We start from the raw sequence: 17,520 nt of genomic DNA, 5'->3' as shown, positions 1-17,520 counted from the left end.
CCCCCGAAGATCCCGACGCGAAGCTTGAAGGGTAAACAACACACCAGGTTTACTAATCTACCCGCACAATTAGTCTGGTGTCAGAATGTCTCGCTCGTACATTCTTAAAAAACAAAACGCCATTTAATTTCGGGTTAAAATGTGTTGTAACTGCGTTACTGAGCATTGTAACAGGTAATATATTACCCACATTTCATTAGTAATGCGTTACATCACTTCGTTACAGCAAAAAGTTATATATTACTGTAACTCCGTTACTTTTGTAACGCGTTACACCCAACACTGCAGTTCATATATAGCTGTGCGGTTTGCCTGGACTTCAGCTTGAGTCTGTAGAACGCTGGCTTGAACTTCAGCTGGAGGCTGGACTGTATGCTGTCTCTCCCCTTGTTGTGTGGCATTAACTGTGACTGTTTTGGATTGTGGATTGTGTGTGTGTGACCTAGGCACACTCGTCTCTCACATTCTTCACCAACTGATTTTGTCATTATCTCTAAGATAAAATCATCAGTTACACTTGTGTTGCTCATGAGAGGTTTAAGGTCTCGTCTAACATATTCATATTTGTCACTTATTCCCTGATACAGTGAATGAAGAAATACGCCATGCACCAGTTTAGTGTCATACTGAAACTCTGAGCTACCTTGTTGGGAAGCAAATATTACTCTCTGTTTTAGCCCCATTACACGATACATGAACTGATGTGGGCTTTCTTTGTCCTGTTGTTTTGTATTGCTCCTGAAATAGCTCTGCACTACTCTTATCTTGCAAATGTGCTCTGAGGAAACGCTTGAGCTCAGCTACAGTTAACCCATCTTTGGTCATCAGCATGTCTTTAAAGTTACCAGGCTTGATTATCTTCAAAACAGTGCAGATTGGCTCTGCCTCACCGAAATTCTCAGATAACCCTTCATCAATCTGCCTACACAGTGAGGTATAGCTAACATCAGAATCTGAGTCAGAAATGTGTCCACTGTGAATCTTAAATTCTCTACGTGGCAGTAAAGCAGCAACATCCGACAACTTAATCAAATTAGTTACCTGGCTGGTTACAACTGCTGACTTGTCTGCTTTAACATTCATTACTGAAGGTGTAGCTTGTGTTTCAGTCTCTGTATTTAACTCACGGTGCTCTTCTACAGCCTCTGACAGTTGCTGTAGTTCAGTGATGAGGTCATTGAAGACTAACAGCCGGGACATGCCTTGGTCCTCTTGACTTGCCAACTGGTTACTTTTCAGAAAGTCTACGATGAAGTCATAGAGTTCCACATCTGTTGCATCATCCCCTGGTAGCTCTTCTTCTGCCTCATCATCAATCGACGCTGCCAGCTTGTAGAGAACATCACTTTCGTTGAAGTTAATCAGCTGATGAAGCTGCCTCTGGATGTCCCTTCGCAGATCTTTTATAGCAGACATCTCTCAAATAGCAGGAGTTCAGCACGTTGTTTCAAATCTTGGTGTCAGGTTCATTTACGGATGCTGTCCTCAGGAAAAAAAAACACTTATTCCGGACGAGCCCCCAAATGTTACTGGCCTCAGGCCTAGGGGTACCTGGGCCAGCAGCAGACTCTACCTCTGTAGGCCTATATGAAAAACACACGAGGCAGAAATGTTAACTTGTTTGTAGCTCAACTGCAGGATTTAATCTGCTCATTTGGAAACAATCCACAACAAAAACATGTATCCATGCTCATTTCCATGAGGCAACAACACCAGAGATCAATAAGGCAACAGCATCCACATAACAACGATGACATCATGGTAAAAATACAACAGAAATGTACAATAAAATCGTCACACTCAGAACTCACTGTTATCCTCACACTCAAATTCCAATACAATACACACACTTCAAAGAAACATATACAACCTATATGCATAAACACAATCTGCCTCTGTCATTTACATCATACACCACCAAGCAACACATGGCTACATAGTACTGTGTAACCTTAGCGTTAGCTCCGCTAGCCGTTAGCTCCGCTGGCGTCACATTGCACATAACTATACATAACTGCCTAAAACAACGATTAGACATATCACACTCAATCACAACACACTCATAACACTTATACCCCTTATACTGGGACACTATGGTGTCATTTGAAGGACTTAGAACCCACCTGTATATGAAAAACACACGAGGCAGAAATGTTAGCTTGTTTGTAGCTCAACTGCAGGATTTAATCTGCAGGTTTCTGCCCTTGCAGGGTTCTAGATCCTCCCGAGTGGTATCGCCCTATCAGTCCGCCACACAGTTGCAATGTAATACAGTTTAATGACTTCGAAAGAGACAACAATAAAAAATATGGGGTTGACACTTTTTTAACTTTAACTTTAACAATGAACTGGTTTAACCCTTTACATTAGCAACCAGAAAATGACACCAGTAAGGGCAAACATATGAGAATGCTGCGTGGGGTCTGGGTGCCGTGTTGGCGGGACGTTGCGGGGCTCGCTGCTCCGCCCTTTGAGGGTCGAGGAGTGGACAGTGTGAGCTGTATTACTGGTGTCGTTTCCTGGTTGCTGCGTGGGGTCTGCGAGACAAATAATATTTATTCAATTCCAATAAATCTACCCAGAAAAGGTGTGAATGGATTTATTGAAACATAATCATTTTGATTTCATACAGCACTGTTGAATCTGATTACTCTTTAGGCCTATGTGTTTTCACTCCTCAAACCATATTGGGATTAGAAGCAGTGATAATTCGTTATATGTTACAGTCCCAAAACAAAAAAAAACAAAAACAAATTAAAATCCATTGTTACAAAATCACCAGTGTCCCAAGTTTTACATAAACTACTTTACATTTTAAAAAAGCAAGACAGAGTAAAAGTATAATGTTTTTTAAATTACTTCTCTTGTAACATGTTAAATATATCAAAGTGATGTACTTTATACTAATAACAAAGCTTTATCTATTCATTCCTTGTATGTCATATTAAGACATCATATACATATATTTATATATATATATATATACATACATATACAATTGCAAGAATAAATATGTCCGTGTTATCAGAAAATGACGTGTCAATTCATATCAAAACAAGCAGGACCTTTTTACTTTAGCATTGAATCAAATTATCCGGTGTAAAAGTGTTATGTATCTAAATCACAAAGTATTAATATTAAAAGTATAATCGGCAGGAAACAAAAAAAAATGTGATCTAGTATACCAGATCTTCACTGTTTAAAAAAATAAATAATATATATAGATACATTTATAATCACTCTATTCCCTTTTAGCATTTTGTCTTAATAAGTCCTCTTGCATTCTGTGATACCCACCAAAAAGTGCTTTGTAGATATCCTTTATCCAATAGTTGTGTTGTTCTCTACATGTCTACTCTAGTCATCATAGTTTTTGTCAGGGTTGTATGGGCCCGTTTCTCAGCGACTCTGACCATTCCTAGTTTCTGGAAAGATCACAGATTTGAAAATACAACACTGATTTTCATACAATACTACATTCATATTCAATGGGTTTATCATAAAAAGGGAGTGTAATGTGCGTTAACTGTACCTCTGTTTGTTTTTTCAGATTATTAGCGTGTGGAGAGCTGTGAGCAATAAGAGGAGGATTAAATCCCTGTTTGCTCAGCAGCCAGTAAGTCTTGTGAGATCCTTTACCCTGTCATGGACCCAAACACACTGGTTAAAAACATAGGATTTACATGCTATTGGAGAAATATTAAGATTGAAGGTGATTAGAGAGTCACCTTCATTTCTATTGCTCCTCTTTCCTCCAGCTCAAACGAACCAGCCTGGAACAGAATGTCAGCAGTGCACTGAGATATGTGAATCTTCAGGGCTGTAAAACATACAGAAGAGAGTGGCACACATCTTAAAAAGTACACTTTTAAGATACAAAACTGTAGACATTTTAAAAGTTAATTTCAAGTCAAATGTCTGTGACTAACAAGACTATGCTAATGTTAGCATATTCTTGTTATGTTAGCATCGTTTTGTTAGTCTGGTGTTTTCCCGGTTTAGCAGGCCTGTTAGCATGCTAATATTAGCTGATACATTTTTGGAGATATGCAGTGATAAACCAACCAATTATTTGACTTGATGCTGCTATAAGAAAAGTCAAAGGATCAATAGACTCATAATGAGTCATCTTTTTGCACATTAATAACAACCAACTTTGTATATTTGCATCTGCGAAGGTGAGACTTCAGTTCACTCACGTAAGCTGTTGCTTTCCATGCGAGACGCAGTGTTCACCGTGTCGCCAAAGAGACAGTAGCGTGGCATAGTGGTGCCAACCACTCCAGCAACCACTGGACCTACAACAAGGTGCTTGTATTTATGGGCTCAAAATTATCCAATGGCAATTATATTATGTAAAAACAGACACCAAGTGTATAGGACAACACATTTATTAAAAGGAAACGTAAATCCTGCATATGTATATACTGCGTTGATTGTAAGAACTACATGTCTCTTACCAGAATGTATACCAATGCGGATTGCAAGACTCTCATTGGGCATATGGTGGATTTTGAAGACTTTGATGGCTCCCAGGAAATGCAAAGCCATTGTAGATATCTCCAAAGCGTGCTGATTGCCATTGCTGATGGGTAGACCACTGGCTACCATGTATGCATCACCAATTGTTTCCACCTATAGCAAAGATGATAGTCTCAGCAGCATTTTTTAAGTAACAATAGAAAGCTGTTCCCTGCTAAAGAAGCAATGTGCAATTTAATGAAAATAAAATCGACATTTCATAGTAATAGTTATTGCGTAACATGCTTGATTGCCTTCTTGCCGAGACAAAGAGGATCAAAACTCATATTTCCGCGGTAAATTTGAAGCTACAGTTTAGTTTAGTTTTATTAAACATATTTATGTCAGAGAAGATGTACAAAAATACATTAAAGGTCTCCTATCATGCAAAATGCACTTTTTCATGTCTTTAATACATAGATATGTGTCCCCGGTGTGTAAGGCAACTCTCAAAGTGTCAGAAAACAAAACCCTCTCTCTTTTCCTCCATACCCAAATCTCTAAAAACGGGGATACAACGGAGCTGATCCAGATTTGCTGCAGATATTACGTAATATCAGAAATGTGGGCTGGCTTTATGACCACAGCCCTATCAGAAACGTCGCTATCAGAAACAATGCACAACGTGTTTTGGAAGTAATATGGTCTTTATTTACATGAGCAAGCATCGCTAACACTCAGAGCTGACGCTGTACTGGAGAGAGTATGTGTACAAAAGCAGGATATAAAAAGGTACTCGGCCACCTTGTGGTAAACCCGCAAGAAAAAAAGCATTTGAGCTCCATACTGTTTCAGAAATAATCCTTGATGTGGTTTTGAACATGATATGGCGTTTAATCACGGCAGCAGCTGACAATCTCTTGGTAGAATTCTCCTGCATAAGCTCCCCTAGAATGGGTGGTATTTTGAGCAAAACACTTCATAGACATGTATTTTATATATCTGAGACTTTAATATATGCCTAAAAATAGTATAATAAGAGACCTTTAATTAAAATAAAAGATGCTTTGTACCAGATTTAGCTAGCTTACTCTGTTGCATCTCCCTGGCACGCCTTAATTCCAATGTTGATGCAAATTTTTTGCCACAAAATAGATACATAAATAGGGTAGGTGACGTCACAGAGACTAAACCATTATTCGTACAGTCTTTGATTTAACCAGGCCTGCTGGGTTCACCTGTTTCCAGTCTTTGTGCTAAGCCAGGCTAACCAGCTGATAGCTATGCCTTCATTTTTGCAGCACAAAAATCGTTTAAATTCATTTCCCCCCAAAGATTAAAACATATTTTTGCTTAAAGCATATAACTTCAGCATATCATTTAGACAGCAGGTCACAGAGCCAACACTTTATGAGTTTTCTTCTTCATTCAATGCATACAGCTGAATAAGAAACTAAAAGTGCTTTGCATGACTTACTTTATAGACATCGTACAGCTTGATGACATCATCAAAGAGGCTGTAGAGGTCATTGAGGAACGTCACCACCTCCATCGCAGAGCTGACGGAGCACATTGAAGTGAAGCCCACGATGTCGGAGAAGAAGACGGTAACCATGCTGTAGCTCTGTGGCTCCACCGACTTCCCCGCCATCAACTGATCGGCGATGATCCTGCCACCAAAGAAGCACCAGCACTGAGAAGGTGAGGGATGGACGTCCATTTAACAGTTGTCATGTGATTCAAATGTATCATTTTGATATGTCACCTTGGTAACATGGTGGAGAGAAGCTTATCTGCACGGATCTTCTCCGCCGTGAGCTGATCGGTCCTCTCCTCCACCACCTCCTCCAAGTGATTTGCATATTTCTCCAACTTTTCCACCATACTATCCAGTATATTCGCATGACTACAGTACAGAAAATAATTACAATCCTTTAAGGAATTTTCAGGTTCAGTTTGTTCGTATGTGATTCATTTTTTTCAATATTCATTCTCACTCATTAAAAAAAATCTTGACATAAGCAGATGGGCATTTTAACCATGTTTGCTATTAAGTCCTTGAAGGACAATTTACCTGAAAAAAAAGATGTTGAGCTTACGTGTAGCACTATTTATTTATTGTACTACATTTTTTGGCTGTGATTTGCAATGTTGGGATTGTCGGCCACAGAGGTATTTCTGTTCACTGAAATATAATGAAACTGGAAAACACTCATAAACAGTGGATGGATTATCTTGAGTAAAGAGGTAATCAATTCCTGAAAAAGACATTGCTGTTGAGTGTCTTAAAGTGTGCTTTGTCGTTTTACACACCACAAGCCGATAGCCATCTAGTTCCATTATATAACAGAGAAGACAGATAACCATGGCCGATATCTCCAACGCTTGGCTACTCACACCAAAACAATCTAGATAGATAAAAACACTACAGGTTTCAGAACAAGATATGCACTATCTTCAGTTAAAGCATTGCACATGTATTCAGTCACTACAGTTATTTTGAAGCAGAAAACCTTTTATTTTCTCACAGCCTTTTGGAAAGTATAAGGTAAGACAAAAAAGGTCTGTGTGTGGCCTGACCTTTCTGGGCTTATGTTCCTCAGCTCTCTCCGTATAGATGAAAACGGCGGTCGGCGGTCAGGGTTTTCATTCCAGCAGGCTTTCAGAACTACGTTTATTTTCTCATCACACAGCATGTCACAGAGCACTGGACGGAGGGGTTCCCCTTGGAAAGGCGTCCGCAACTGCATAATAATCTCTGAAGAAAAAAGGTAAAAATTGGAATCATCGTAGTGTTTGAATTTGTGTTTGAAAAGGAATTGATATGCTTTTATCATGCTAACCTTTGGGCTCCAGGTTGATGTCCTGATAAGGGCCAGACTTAGCATTGTACATGAGCTCCCACATGATGATGGCAAAGCTGTAGATGTCAGCTTTGGGCGTCCCATTGACCTGAAGACCGAGATGTCTCAGAAGCTCGGGGGCTGTCCAGTAAATCTCTACAAAAAACAAATCCCCTTGCATGTGTTACCTCCCTTTTATGATGTGTTAAATGCTGTTAAAAACGTAAAATATGATTACTAGGCATTAGAGTGCACCCACTGACCTTCATGAACAGGGTTTTCCAATGGGACAAACTTCTTTTGGTTCCCGTATTTAAACTCCCACAGGCCAAAGCCAGTGAGTTTGACCTGGAGTCGACTGTCCACCAGACATGTGCTGGGCTTCAGGTTCCCATGAAATTTCAGGTTACTTTTGTGAATAAACTCCATACCCTAAAACCCAGATGCACAGATTAAAGTGATGAATTTTCAGGACAAATAAAAAACAACCTGTTTTTATTTCAATGAATTGTCTCACATTGACAATGTCGTAAGCAAAAGACAGCTTGAACATCGTATCCAGGTCAACATCTGACTTCATAAGATCCTGCAGAAATCAGGGAAGTTAAATATATAATACACAATAACAATCACAGGGTCACTAAAGACACAAATGTAATATTGAATTACCCAGGCTTGTTGTTGCTCACTTTTGTCATGTGTAAAACAATGCTGATATGAAAGTCATAATCACATAGTACGCCTGTGTTAGTTTAAATCAAGCTGGAGTAGATTATAAATATTTGAAATCATTTTAGCGCTGGTAAATAACCCAAAAGTATTAAACAGAATAAGAACATTTGTTTTGTTATTGTAGGTGATTTTCTAACCTTTGGGTTAATCCAGTATGGCTTTGGGTCTATATTGACAAACATTAACTAAGAGAAATGGGGCAGCTTTAATGTTGCAGTTCTGCTGTGATGTAAAGTATGAAATAGAAGTGTGTACACTGACCTTCAGACTGCCTTTCCTGCAATACTGGATGATCAAACACACATTTGGTGACACGATGCAAACACCAAAGAACTGAACCAAGTTCTCATGTTTCATCTCTTTCATCTGTCTTAAAGAGTTTTACACGGGTTAGGCACAGTATGGAATTATCAGGGCTATTAATGTGTCCTAAAGAAAAGCATTTCAGCATTAAAAGTTTAATACATGTTCTGTAGAAAAATAAGATAAATATGTTTCTTTTTTCGCCTAAACACTAGTTATTACTCGTTATAGTTGGATTTACTATATCTGTATTAGGGTCACTCCTGGGGGAAAAATATGATGGAGCTGGTAGAAAGGGTAATATTCAGAGAAAAAACAAGATTAACGTTTTAAATTAAAAAAAACGTTATTTTAAACGTTATTATTGCACATTTTGATTTAAAATGTAATAATTCCTTTTTTAACATAGAATGGTCCTCGTTGTAGGATTTCACCTAAAATAAAAAAAAGATGCACTCAAACATTTAAAGTATTTTTGAACCAGGACAACATGAGTGACTTTACCGTATTGAACTCTGCGATTATTGAAGGTTTCCCGAAATGCGAGCTAATGTTGTTCTTAAGGTACTTGATGGCCACTTGATTTCCCTACATGGAATTACATTACATACATTAAGGAAATCACATATATTAAGCAAACGGTCACAGTACAGTACGCTCATTTCAAACTGGTACCTGGTAGAGACCTATGGTGGTGTAGATGTGTTCTCTCACTGGCTTGTCCCTCATGCTGTTGTTGGACAAATTAGAGTGAGAGCTGTTGCTCTCTCTCTGATTGGTCGTGGTGCTCAGAGCTAAACCATGAAATCCCTAGAGGACACACACAGAAGAAGCCTGTGAACAAAAGCAAAATGTAGACATACACAGATGTATGCTCATTCTCTATCTGTTTCAGCGCTCATACAGCGCATCATACCTTGATGATGGTGATGTCGCTGTAGTTGATCAGCCACCAGCGGGAGCCGTCCAGCCTCGTCTGGAGACGAAACTTCTGCAGAACTAGGACTCCGATGCACAAAACTGCCAGAATACCAATGAGGGGGAAGCCCACGAGCAGAGCCAGCAGGGCGATGTCTGCACCCCATCAACAAGGGACATGATGATGCTGGTTAGTATGGTTTGTTTCACGAGTGGTCTTTAGCAAACATAACATTTAGATGATTGCTGAATTTACTAGATGCATATTATACTACTCTTACCATTAATGAGCCATTCACAGAACTCATTGTTGAACCCGCATTCTGGTTTGTCAGAGGGAGGTCCTGCTCCTGGCCAGACCACAGAAGCAAACATAGACGTTGGCCTGAAATGAAAAAATGTTTGGTGTGATATCCCCTAATTGTAATCATAAAACAAATGTGAAATTATTTGATGTATTTAGTTTTATACATATTTTACCGGACATCTTTGGTCTGACTGTCGAAATTGAGGATGGATACAAACTTGGTTTGGTCTCCCACAAGCTGCAGGTCATAAATGGAATAGTCCAAGTTTCTCTCCCCCTCTTCGTCAAAATGGACTAGTCCAGAGGCCCCTGTAAAAATGATCCGTGGTGAAAAAAAAGAAACATATATACTTTACTTAACATTTCAATGTGTTTCTACTTTAAACATCAATACATTTCAGAGGCAAGTATTCTTTTTACTCTACAAAACATACATTTGTTTTTATTTGAAAATAGACATTGTACATTCAGAAAAATGTAAATGTACCCGAGTTTAAAGGTGGGGTAGGTAATTTTGGAGAAACCAGCTCGAGTGCGCTAGAATTTGAAAATACACAGCCGGAGACAATCTGCCACTTCCTTACAGAGCCCCTCCCCCAACACACACGAACGCGCACATGACCAATGAGGGCACGAGATAAGTTTGTGCACAGATGGAAGGCTGACAGGCAGGTAGGCCATCCAGTTATTTTAGCCGGGCCGGATAAAATGATTGGTCGTGCTTTTTACAGTACCACGGCTTCCACAGATGAAATTTTGTATGGATTTTTTGTCAAAGCATTTCAGATATTCATTGCTATCGGGATGTTAAGAGCATTCCATGGAATATAACAAAAAGTGTATCTCGAGCCGGTTTCTCAAACTTACCTACCCCACCTTTAATAAAATAAAGACGTAAATAATTTATATTATATATATTTATATTTTCGAGCTGTAGTTACCTGTAGTTTCATAGATTTTATAAATCATAAATAAACTGATAAATTACATATATACAGATTTGGCCACCTGGCAAAAAAACAATCATCTCTGGTTTCCATATCCATACTCCGCCCAAAATAATACAATAATAAGAGCAAGTACTAACCATTAAATCGAATGTTGTTTTTATTTTTTAATCTCCGCAGGAGCTCCTTTCTGTCTCGAGGGTCTTTTCCATCTTTGAGGACTTCCTTCAGCCCCATGGCGTAAAGAAGCACTGCGTCGTGCAGGTAGGCAGCGTACGGGCTAACCTGAAATAACAGAAAATTAAACAATTGTATATGTGATTTAACTTGTTATCAGAACAATTGGAAAATGAGTTGTAACAGCTCAGGAAAACATGGATGCATACCTCTCTTTCAGAAGACAGGTGGCTCTGAAACGGGTGTTCCTTAAGTCTTTGAAAAACTCGCTCAAAAAAGTCAAAATACTCGTAGCCATCGTAGGATTTCTGGCCAATAATGAAGGTCATGTCAAAAGCTCTGATGGCAGCTTGGTCCATCCTGTTGTTCACGGCATATTTCCACAAGTTATCCTGCTCAGGAAAGAGATTGATACAGTTCACATGGAAGAAAAAGATAAGTTATTGTTGACAGCAGTTCATAATTGTTCTTTCCATTTCCAAAGCTTGTAGTCCAATGAATGGTGCGGGAGACTTTTACCTCAGCTGATTATGTGCATAACTTTAGATTTCTACTCACCACACTGCCACTGACTTCAAAATGCTGCACCAGGAAGAACACATAGTCACCATGCATCAGACCTTGTCGCTCAGCCTCCAGCAACAGAGCCATGGAGTCCTCTGAGTTTGTTAGCACCACAATCACTGCATGGCAAAGGACACATTTACGAGTCAGAAATATGGTTATGCGTGGTTTGAATGAGCCTCGAACTATTTCCTTCTTACCTCTGGCCACTGTTGAGATTAACTTAACATTTCGGTAAATCAGCTTCTGATTGCTGGTGTCAAACTTGAGCGCAGCAGCTAGTTGGAATTTGGCTCTCAGGGGCTCCTCGATGGTTTTCCACAGAGCATCAACTTTGTCCCAAGTGTTCGATTCTAAGCCCCCTCCGATCATCGCCACGTGGCTCCATCCGAAGAACTCCAGGGTTTTTATCAGGACCTCCGAGCTTCTTTTAAGAGGCGGCACGACTTTGATGTAGGAATCGTATATGTCACTGTTGTCCATTTTAGCGGATAGACCCACAAATCCAAACATGGGGATGTTCCATGTCGATGCAATGAGACCGGTGACCTGGAAATAATGTTTTAAAAAGCTTTAGGAATCCACAAAAGATCTTTAAAAGTAATTTTCCATGAAAAGTTGGAGGGCTTCCTGGTGAAATAATTGTAGAAGACACCATGCTACTGCAGAGTATAAATCATGCAGAAATGGGAAGAAAACTAAGGACATACTGTACCAGATTCAGCACATCATATCAGTATTTTTTTCTCTTTTCTCCCATTTTTTGCATGATTTACAATCTACAGCAGCATGATTTGAAAACACATGCCTTCCACTGAATGTGCTTCGGTTTGAGCCAGGTGTAACACATCTGTAAACCTTCACCATGAAGAGAATATGAAGAGAAGCGGATCAGATTCCAGTTTTACCCAGTGGTTGAAGAAGTATTTAGATATTTTACTTAAGGATAATTAGAAATATCACCATGTAAACATACACAACTAAAGAAAGAGAGAGAAAGATTAAAGATTTGCAGTGTTTAAAACCAGCCTCAAGCTTTGGCTAAAATTAGCACCAAAGGGTCACCGCTAATATTTATCTTGTATTTATTATATTTCTCATACTGATTCTATTTATTATCTCATATTGATAAACATTGTTGAATGTAATGTGCTTGTTCTCTGTGTTTATCTTCCCAGGAACAACTTATGCACATCAGTTTCTTTCTAACTCTGGGGAATTACTTTTAAATATACGCTGTCACTTTAATAAAGAAAAAACAATTATGTTTAATAATGAACAATAAAACCAAATAAGAAATTGAATTCCTGCATTCACCATTAGGCTACTTTGCTAAAAGTATAAACGTTTTAGGAATAAAAACTATTTAAAGTTATATAACATGTTTTTATCCTTATAAATGTAATTACCTTTTGGACTTTCCACAAAAAAATGTACATAAAAACATCTAATGCAAGAATTATCAATTTCCGCATCACATGGATCATACCTCAGCTTCTTCGGGACACGCTGGACCAAACAGCGCAGACACATTCTCGCTCCACACCTGCTGAATGAATCCTCCCAGGGAAACTTTAGGACTACAGTCTGTGTCCTTGAAGACAAAATCCAGACTGTAGTTCCCCAGGAAGGAGGGGTTGGTGTTCACCTTCTCCACGGCGATCTGCAGGGCGGAGCCCAGCCGCAGGGCGCTGAAGGGGAACGAGATGTTCCAGGGAGCCTGGAAGCCGATGATCAGCCTGTTAGACCCGTTGGTGTCGTTATTGGTGACGGTGGCGGCTGTCAGTGTGAAGTGCAGCACCAATATGAGCCTCATGTCAGGAGAATACACCACCCTCATCATCACTTCCATCCTATTAGGTGATCCATGTTACAGGGTTTAAATAGACAACATCCAACTGTGTGATAGGGAGGAGAACATGTAAATATGTGGAGGCGGGTGGGAGGTCCAAAAGGGCATTGAGTGCATTATTTTCTTTGTTTTTTTCTTTAATATAGTATCATCTTGGATCACGGTCAAAGAGCCATGCTTGAATTTGATGTCTTAATTAAAGTAGAAGCGTTTTATCTCATTAACTGTATAGTCATTTTATTATTTTATTTTTACATTAATATTATTTGGTCAAAAATAGCATGTGACTCTTATTTGATTCCAAAACGACAGGTTTGTATAAGATACACGTTTTTGTGTATTTGTGTAAGAACTACTTTTAATCAAGTGCTGTTTTGAAGTACTCTACTACTTTGAGGTACTTATTATTATTTTCATTTTCTGCTACTTTCTACTTCTACTCCACAAAGACACATATTATACTTTTTACTCCACTACATTTCTCAAAATCTTATATAATATCATACACCTAGATTAGTAACAAAGAATAAAACCAGAAGCCACTTTATCTAACTACCAAACAGTATATAAACCAATGAAAATAAGGTCCACCTTAAGCAACTAGAACATAAAAGTGATATACATATTCATTCATTAACCTTTACTTATGGTACTTTAAGTATATGTTGATGCTTTCACTTAGTAGTTTTACTTAAGTGAAGTTTTGAATGCAGCATGGGAATTCTTTTATAGATAAATGTAGAAACTTTAAAACTAGTTGTTTTCATGACTCGTGTTTTAAGGTGATTTGAGATATTCCTGTTGTTATGATTGCTTAGTATCTTATCTGTTGTTTTGTTAATTACATGTAATATATCCTTATATCAAAAAAATTGATATTAAATGCAGAAGTTACCTACTATTTCCAATTGTTCTACACTGTAGTACTGCTACCTTACCTTAAGTAAAACATCTATGAGTTATTCCACTGCAAAATAAATCACCTGTTAAATGTATTAAGCATACATCAGTAAATTCCAAAGCTACTACAACCAGTCTGCCTTTAGAGTTACCCCTCATAAATCCAGTGTCAAAGTTCCCCACACACACACACACACACACACACACACACACACACACACACACACACACACACACACACACACACACACACACACACACACACACACACACACACACACACACACACACACACACACACACACACACACACACACACACACACACACACACACACACACACACACACACACACACACACACACACACGCAAGCACACACACAGATACATGAGGAGGGTGGGCAATCAGAATGTAGGCTAATTTAATTACGGCAAATAAAAACACGTGAAATGTGTGCTGATGACCCCCTGGGATTTTTCTCTGCAGAAACCTGATGAGGCAGGTTGAGCCCTGCTCGCTGGCACAGAGAAGTTCACACACAACTGAGTGCACTTTCAGGTGCTAATGACCAGAGGTGGGCAGCTTGTTGGTGTTTCTGGCTTCAGCTGCTTTTCTTCCCCAGGAGATATCAGCACCTCTGCTAATCCCACCAGGTAACCTCAGTTTCTCCTAATGAACCTTTACCTTCAACTTTATCCTGCACAATCAAATCCTACAGGAGACACCATTAAAATGCATACATGACATTCAGGTGACATCTGTTTATATGATTGGACAACCAAAGAATTGCTTTGTAAAAGATGACATTAATTAAAAGATAGATTCACAGGCAGAACAAGGAAGAAATATGCAAACAAACATACCATACTAACTTGTATTGGATATTGCTGCAGCGTTTTCCGTCTTTAAGAAAAAAAACTCCCCTTTTTATGATTTTAGCATACATTATTTGTGACGTGTCCACGATAACTGCTGTCCTGAAAAAGTTGCATGGTCTTACTTTTTTAATCAGTCTGATCAAAGGTGCAATTCCAGCTTATCTTTCCTTTTTATTTTAATTGAGGCATGAAGTTACACCGACACAACCTACTGTATGTGCTGATAACACATTTCTGACCTGGAAAAAAACCTTTATCATTGGAAAATATGTTTAGAAAGTCTACTAGACGGTTATTTTCATTCAAATCAAATTCATTTCAGTGTTCAAGAAAGTACAATTTAATCAAATATTTCACAATTAGAGACTTGGCTGGTCTTAATTCTAGAAGAGTCTGATTTTAATGAAAACATTTGAGAAATATGTAATTTGTAGGGGTGTTGAAATATGTTGTAAATGTTATTGAGGGACACTATTATGCTTTTTTTCGTGTGTTGTATAGGTTTTTGGTGCAAGCCCTGTGTTCTGATTTTCTCTCCCACACGCTCCCCCCCCCCTGCCTGAAATGCCTCAATTTTACTCCTTAGTTTTTTTTTGTAACATAATGACATCACTACCTAACACATGTGCTTCTATTGTCTAGCGCTCCAGCACATTGTATGAGATAGGCTAAGGGGCGGAACATCTCTAAGCAGTTGACCACTCACAACAGAGACAGCCAGCCATCTAACCCAGTGGTTCCCAACCTGGGGGGCGCCAAAGATCGCAGGGGGGGCGCCAGGCCTCAGATGATTTGAGGCCAAATAACATATTTAGACACAGTTGCTCCGATCAGATCGGTATCCTCCATTTTGTAGATTATTTACGACTTTTGAATCCGGCAAAATCCGGTTTACTTTGAGCATGTGTTTTAAACAGTTTAATCCCTTTGTGAATTGTTTCCACTTGCGCCGTCCTTTAATTTCTTCATACAGCGGGAATCCAAATGAATTAATCCTGAGTCCAATAACCATCAAAGTCACTCCAATAGTGCTCCTTAATTACGCTTTCATCCTCCTTTAACAAAATAGTTCGCATTCATCCAGTTTGTGACAGTAGTTGTAGCATTTTTGAGACTTTTAAACTTTAATTACCGCTGTTGCGCTTACATATTCATATGGCTTGCACTTACAGAGTTGCGGCGCTGTATGACCTCAGGTTGACCTTTAACTTACTTAACATGCATACTAGCTATTTTTCAAAGATAACTGTAAGGTTTGTTTTGTTGTTGAGGTGTGAGGACTTTGTATACGTTAAACGCTAGATAAGATTATTGACCTTTCATCAGCTGCAGCATCTCACTTCCTCAGACATCGCCTCAGATATGAGCGTTATCTTGACTGAAATTAAAGCAATATAAAATAAAGGTTGATAGAGCTGACGGTTTTGAAATACATGTATAATAAATTGCAACATACACACTTTAATATCATGATGTACAACTTGGAGCAGTTTAATGTCAGGTTTTGTTATCAGTGTAAGTGAAGGTGGAAGGTTCAAAGGTTCCTCTGACCTTGTCTTTATGAGCTCTTGTACTCCTCAGAGCAGAGGAGGAAGATCTGCTGTGCTCACACAAACCACACACACCTGCTTGTGAGCTAAGAGCGGAGTGGAACACCTGAGAGGACCGGCAGCAGGTAGGAAAGCTGTGGCATTACGCATTCATCAATAATAATGAAGATGGGAAATAATTTTGCTTGTTGTTTGCAATTTGCACATCAGTCTACCTCACTCATACATTTCAAATGTATACTGATAAACAAACTGATGAATACTGATATATTTGAATATACCCTTCTTTCTCTCTCATTAGTATTTGACTTTACGCGCATGCACACCGTCGCTCTGCATTCGTAAGGAAAAAATGTCTTTGCTTGATTTATGTTGCTTGATTTGAGATTCCTTCTATATAATATCCTTTAGTTATATTTTCATATTACTTGCATAAGCTGCTTCTTTTCTTTCATGGTGCAAGCAAACAGGTGCTCTTTCTTTCTTCACTTAAAATATAAAGTGCTGCTAGTCTTCCTGGGGTCCACACTGCAAAATAACAATACTATCAACAATAAACAAAATGTATTTAAATCACATTGTGTTATTAAATAAAGACAAATGGAAGTATCGGAAAATAATAGATTAATCATTTTCTGATACCATAAAACGAGTTGTTCCCAATCAGACTCATAAAAGGATTATCCTTGACCTCAGTGTAGTTCACAATGTGACACACGACCCAATCTGTGTCAAAGGTCAAGAACATTTTTAGTTAATGCTTTTTAAGGAGAATAACTATTTATTTGTTCCACCATGTGTTTAACAGTGTTCGGAAATACTCACTATTTTGCAGCTGTATCACTGTACATATAGACTTCTCTATCTTTCGTGTCGGGGACTCTATCTGCAGAGATTATCATAAGTGTTGCACAAGTCGTGTTGACTTTGACCTCTAGTTATTATTACAGTATGGAGACAAAACCAAGTGTTAAGGAGCTGAGGATGGCAAAACAGACTGTACATCTTAAACAGTTGACAACTATATGTGTCAAAGTGCTAATATCTCTAATTCACACTTCTCTGCATCCCAGCAGACCTTCCACC

The 17,520-nt window shown here is 38.7% G+C and overlaps 1 protein-coding gene across 1 annotated transcript; it reads right to left on the bottom strand.

Moving 5' to 3' along the window:
- Positions 1–3,344: 3,344 nt before the first annotated feature.
- Positions 3,345–13,104, bottom strand: gucy2g (guanylate cyclase 2g). The gene is made up of 22 exons (XM_034108105.1): positions 12,742–13,104; positions 11,453–11,801; positions 11,247–11,371; positions 10,898–11,080; positions 10,652–10,796; positions 9,738–9,873; positions 9,539–9,642; positions 9,256–9,413; positions 9,015–9,149; positions 8,844–8,927; positions 8,298–8,402; positions 7,822–7,890; positions 7,568–7,736; positions 7,305–7,460; positions 7,042–7,219; positions 6,227–6,367; positions 5,939–6,131; positions 4,461–4,635; positions 4,200–4,298; positions 3,729–3,820; positions 3,533–3,640; positions 3,345–3,425 (listed from the first exon to the last, which is right to left on the bottom strand). The coding sequence occupies exons 1-22, from the start codon at positions 13,102–13,104 to the stop codon at positions 3,345–3,347; spliced, it is 3,348 nt and encodes a 1,115-aa protein (XP_033963996.1).
- Between the last annotated feature and the right edge of the window lie 4,416 nt (positions 13,105–17,520).

This window comes from Pseudochaenichthys georgianus, chromosome 19 (genome assembly GCF_902827115.2).
Source record: "Pseudochaenichthys georgianus chromosome 19, fPseGeo1.2, whole genome shotgun sequence".
NCBI lineage: Eukaryota > Metazoa > Chordata > Actinopteri > Perciformes > Channichthyidae > Pseudochaenichthys > Pseudochaenichthys georgianus.
The sequence above is the reverse complement of the archived record's forward strand: the minus strand, read 5'-3'. Positions and strand labels throughout refer to the sequence as shown.

Bases quoted from the DNA above. Each gene is read 5' to 3' on its own strand.
- gucy2g (XM_034108105.1), bottom strand. From the start codon at position 13,104: ATGGAAGTGATGATGAGGGTGGTGTATTCTCCTGACATGAGGCTCATA. The intron at 6,132-6,226 runs GTGACATATCAA...CTTTGGTGGCAG, and splicing joins CTCTCCACCATGTTACCAAG to GATCATCGCCGATCAGTTGA. The intron at 4,636-5,938 runs GTAAGTCATGCA...TCTTTGCTATAG, and splicing joins AGCTGTACGATGTCTATAAA to GTGGAAACAATTGGTGATGC.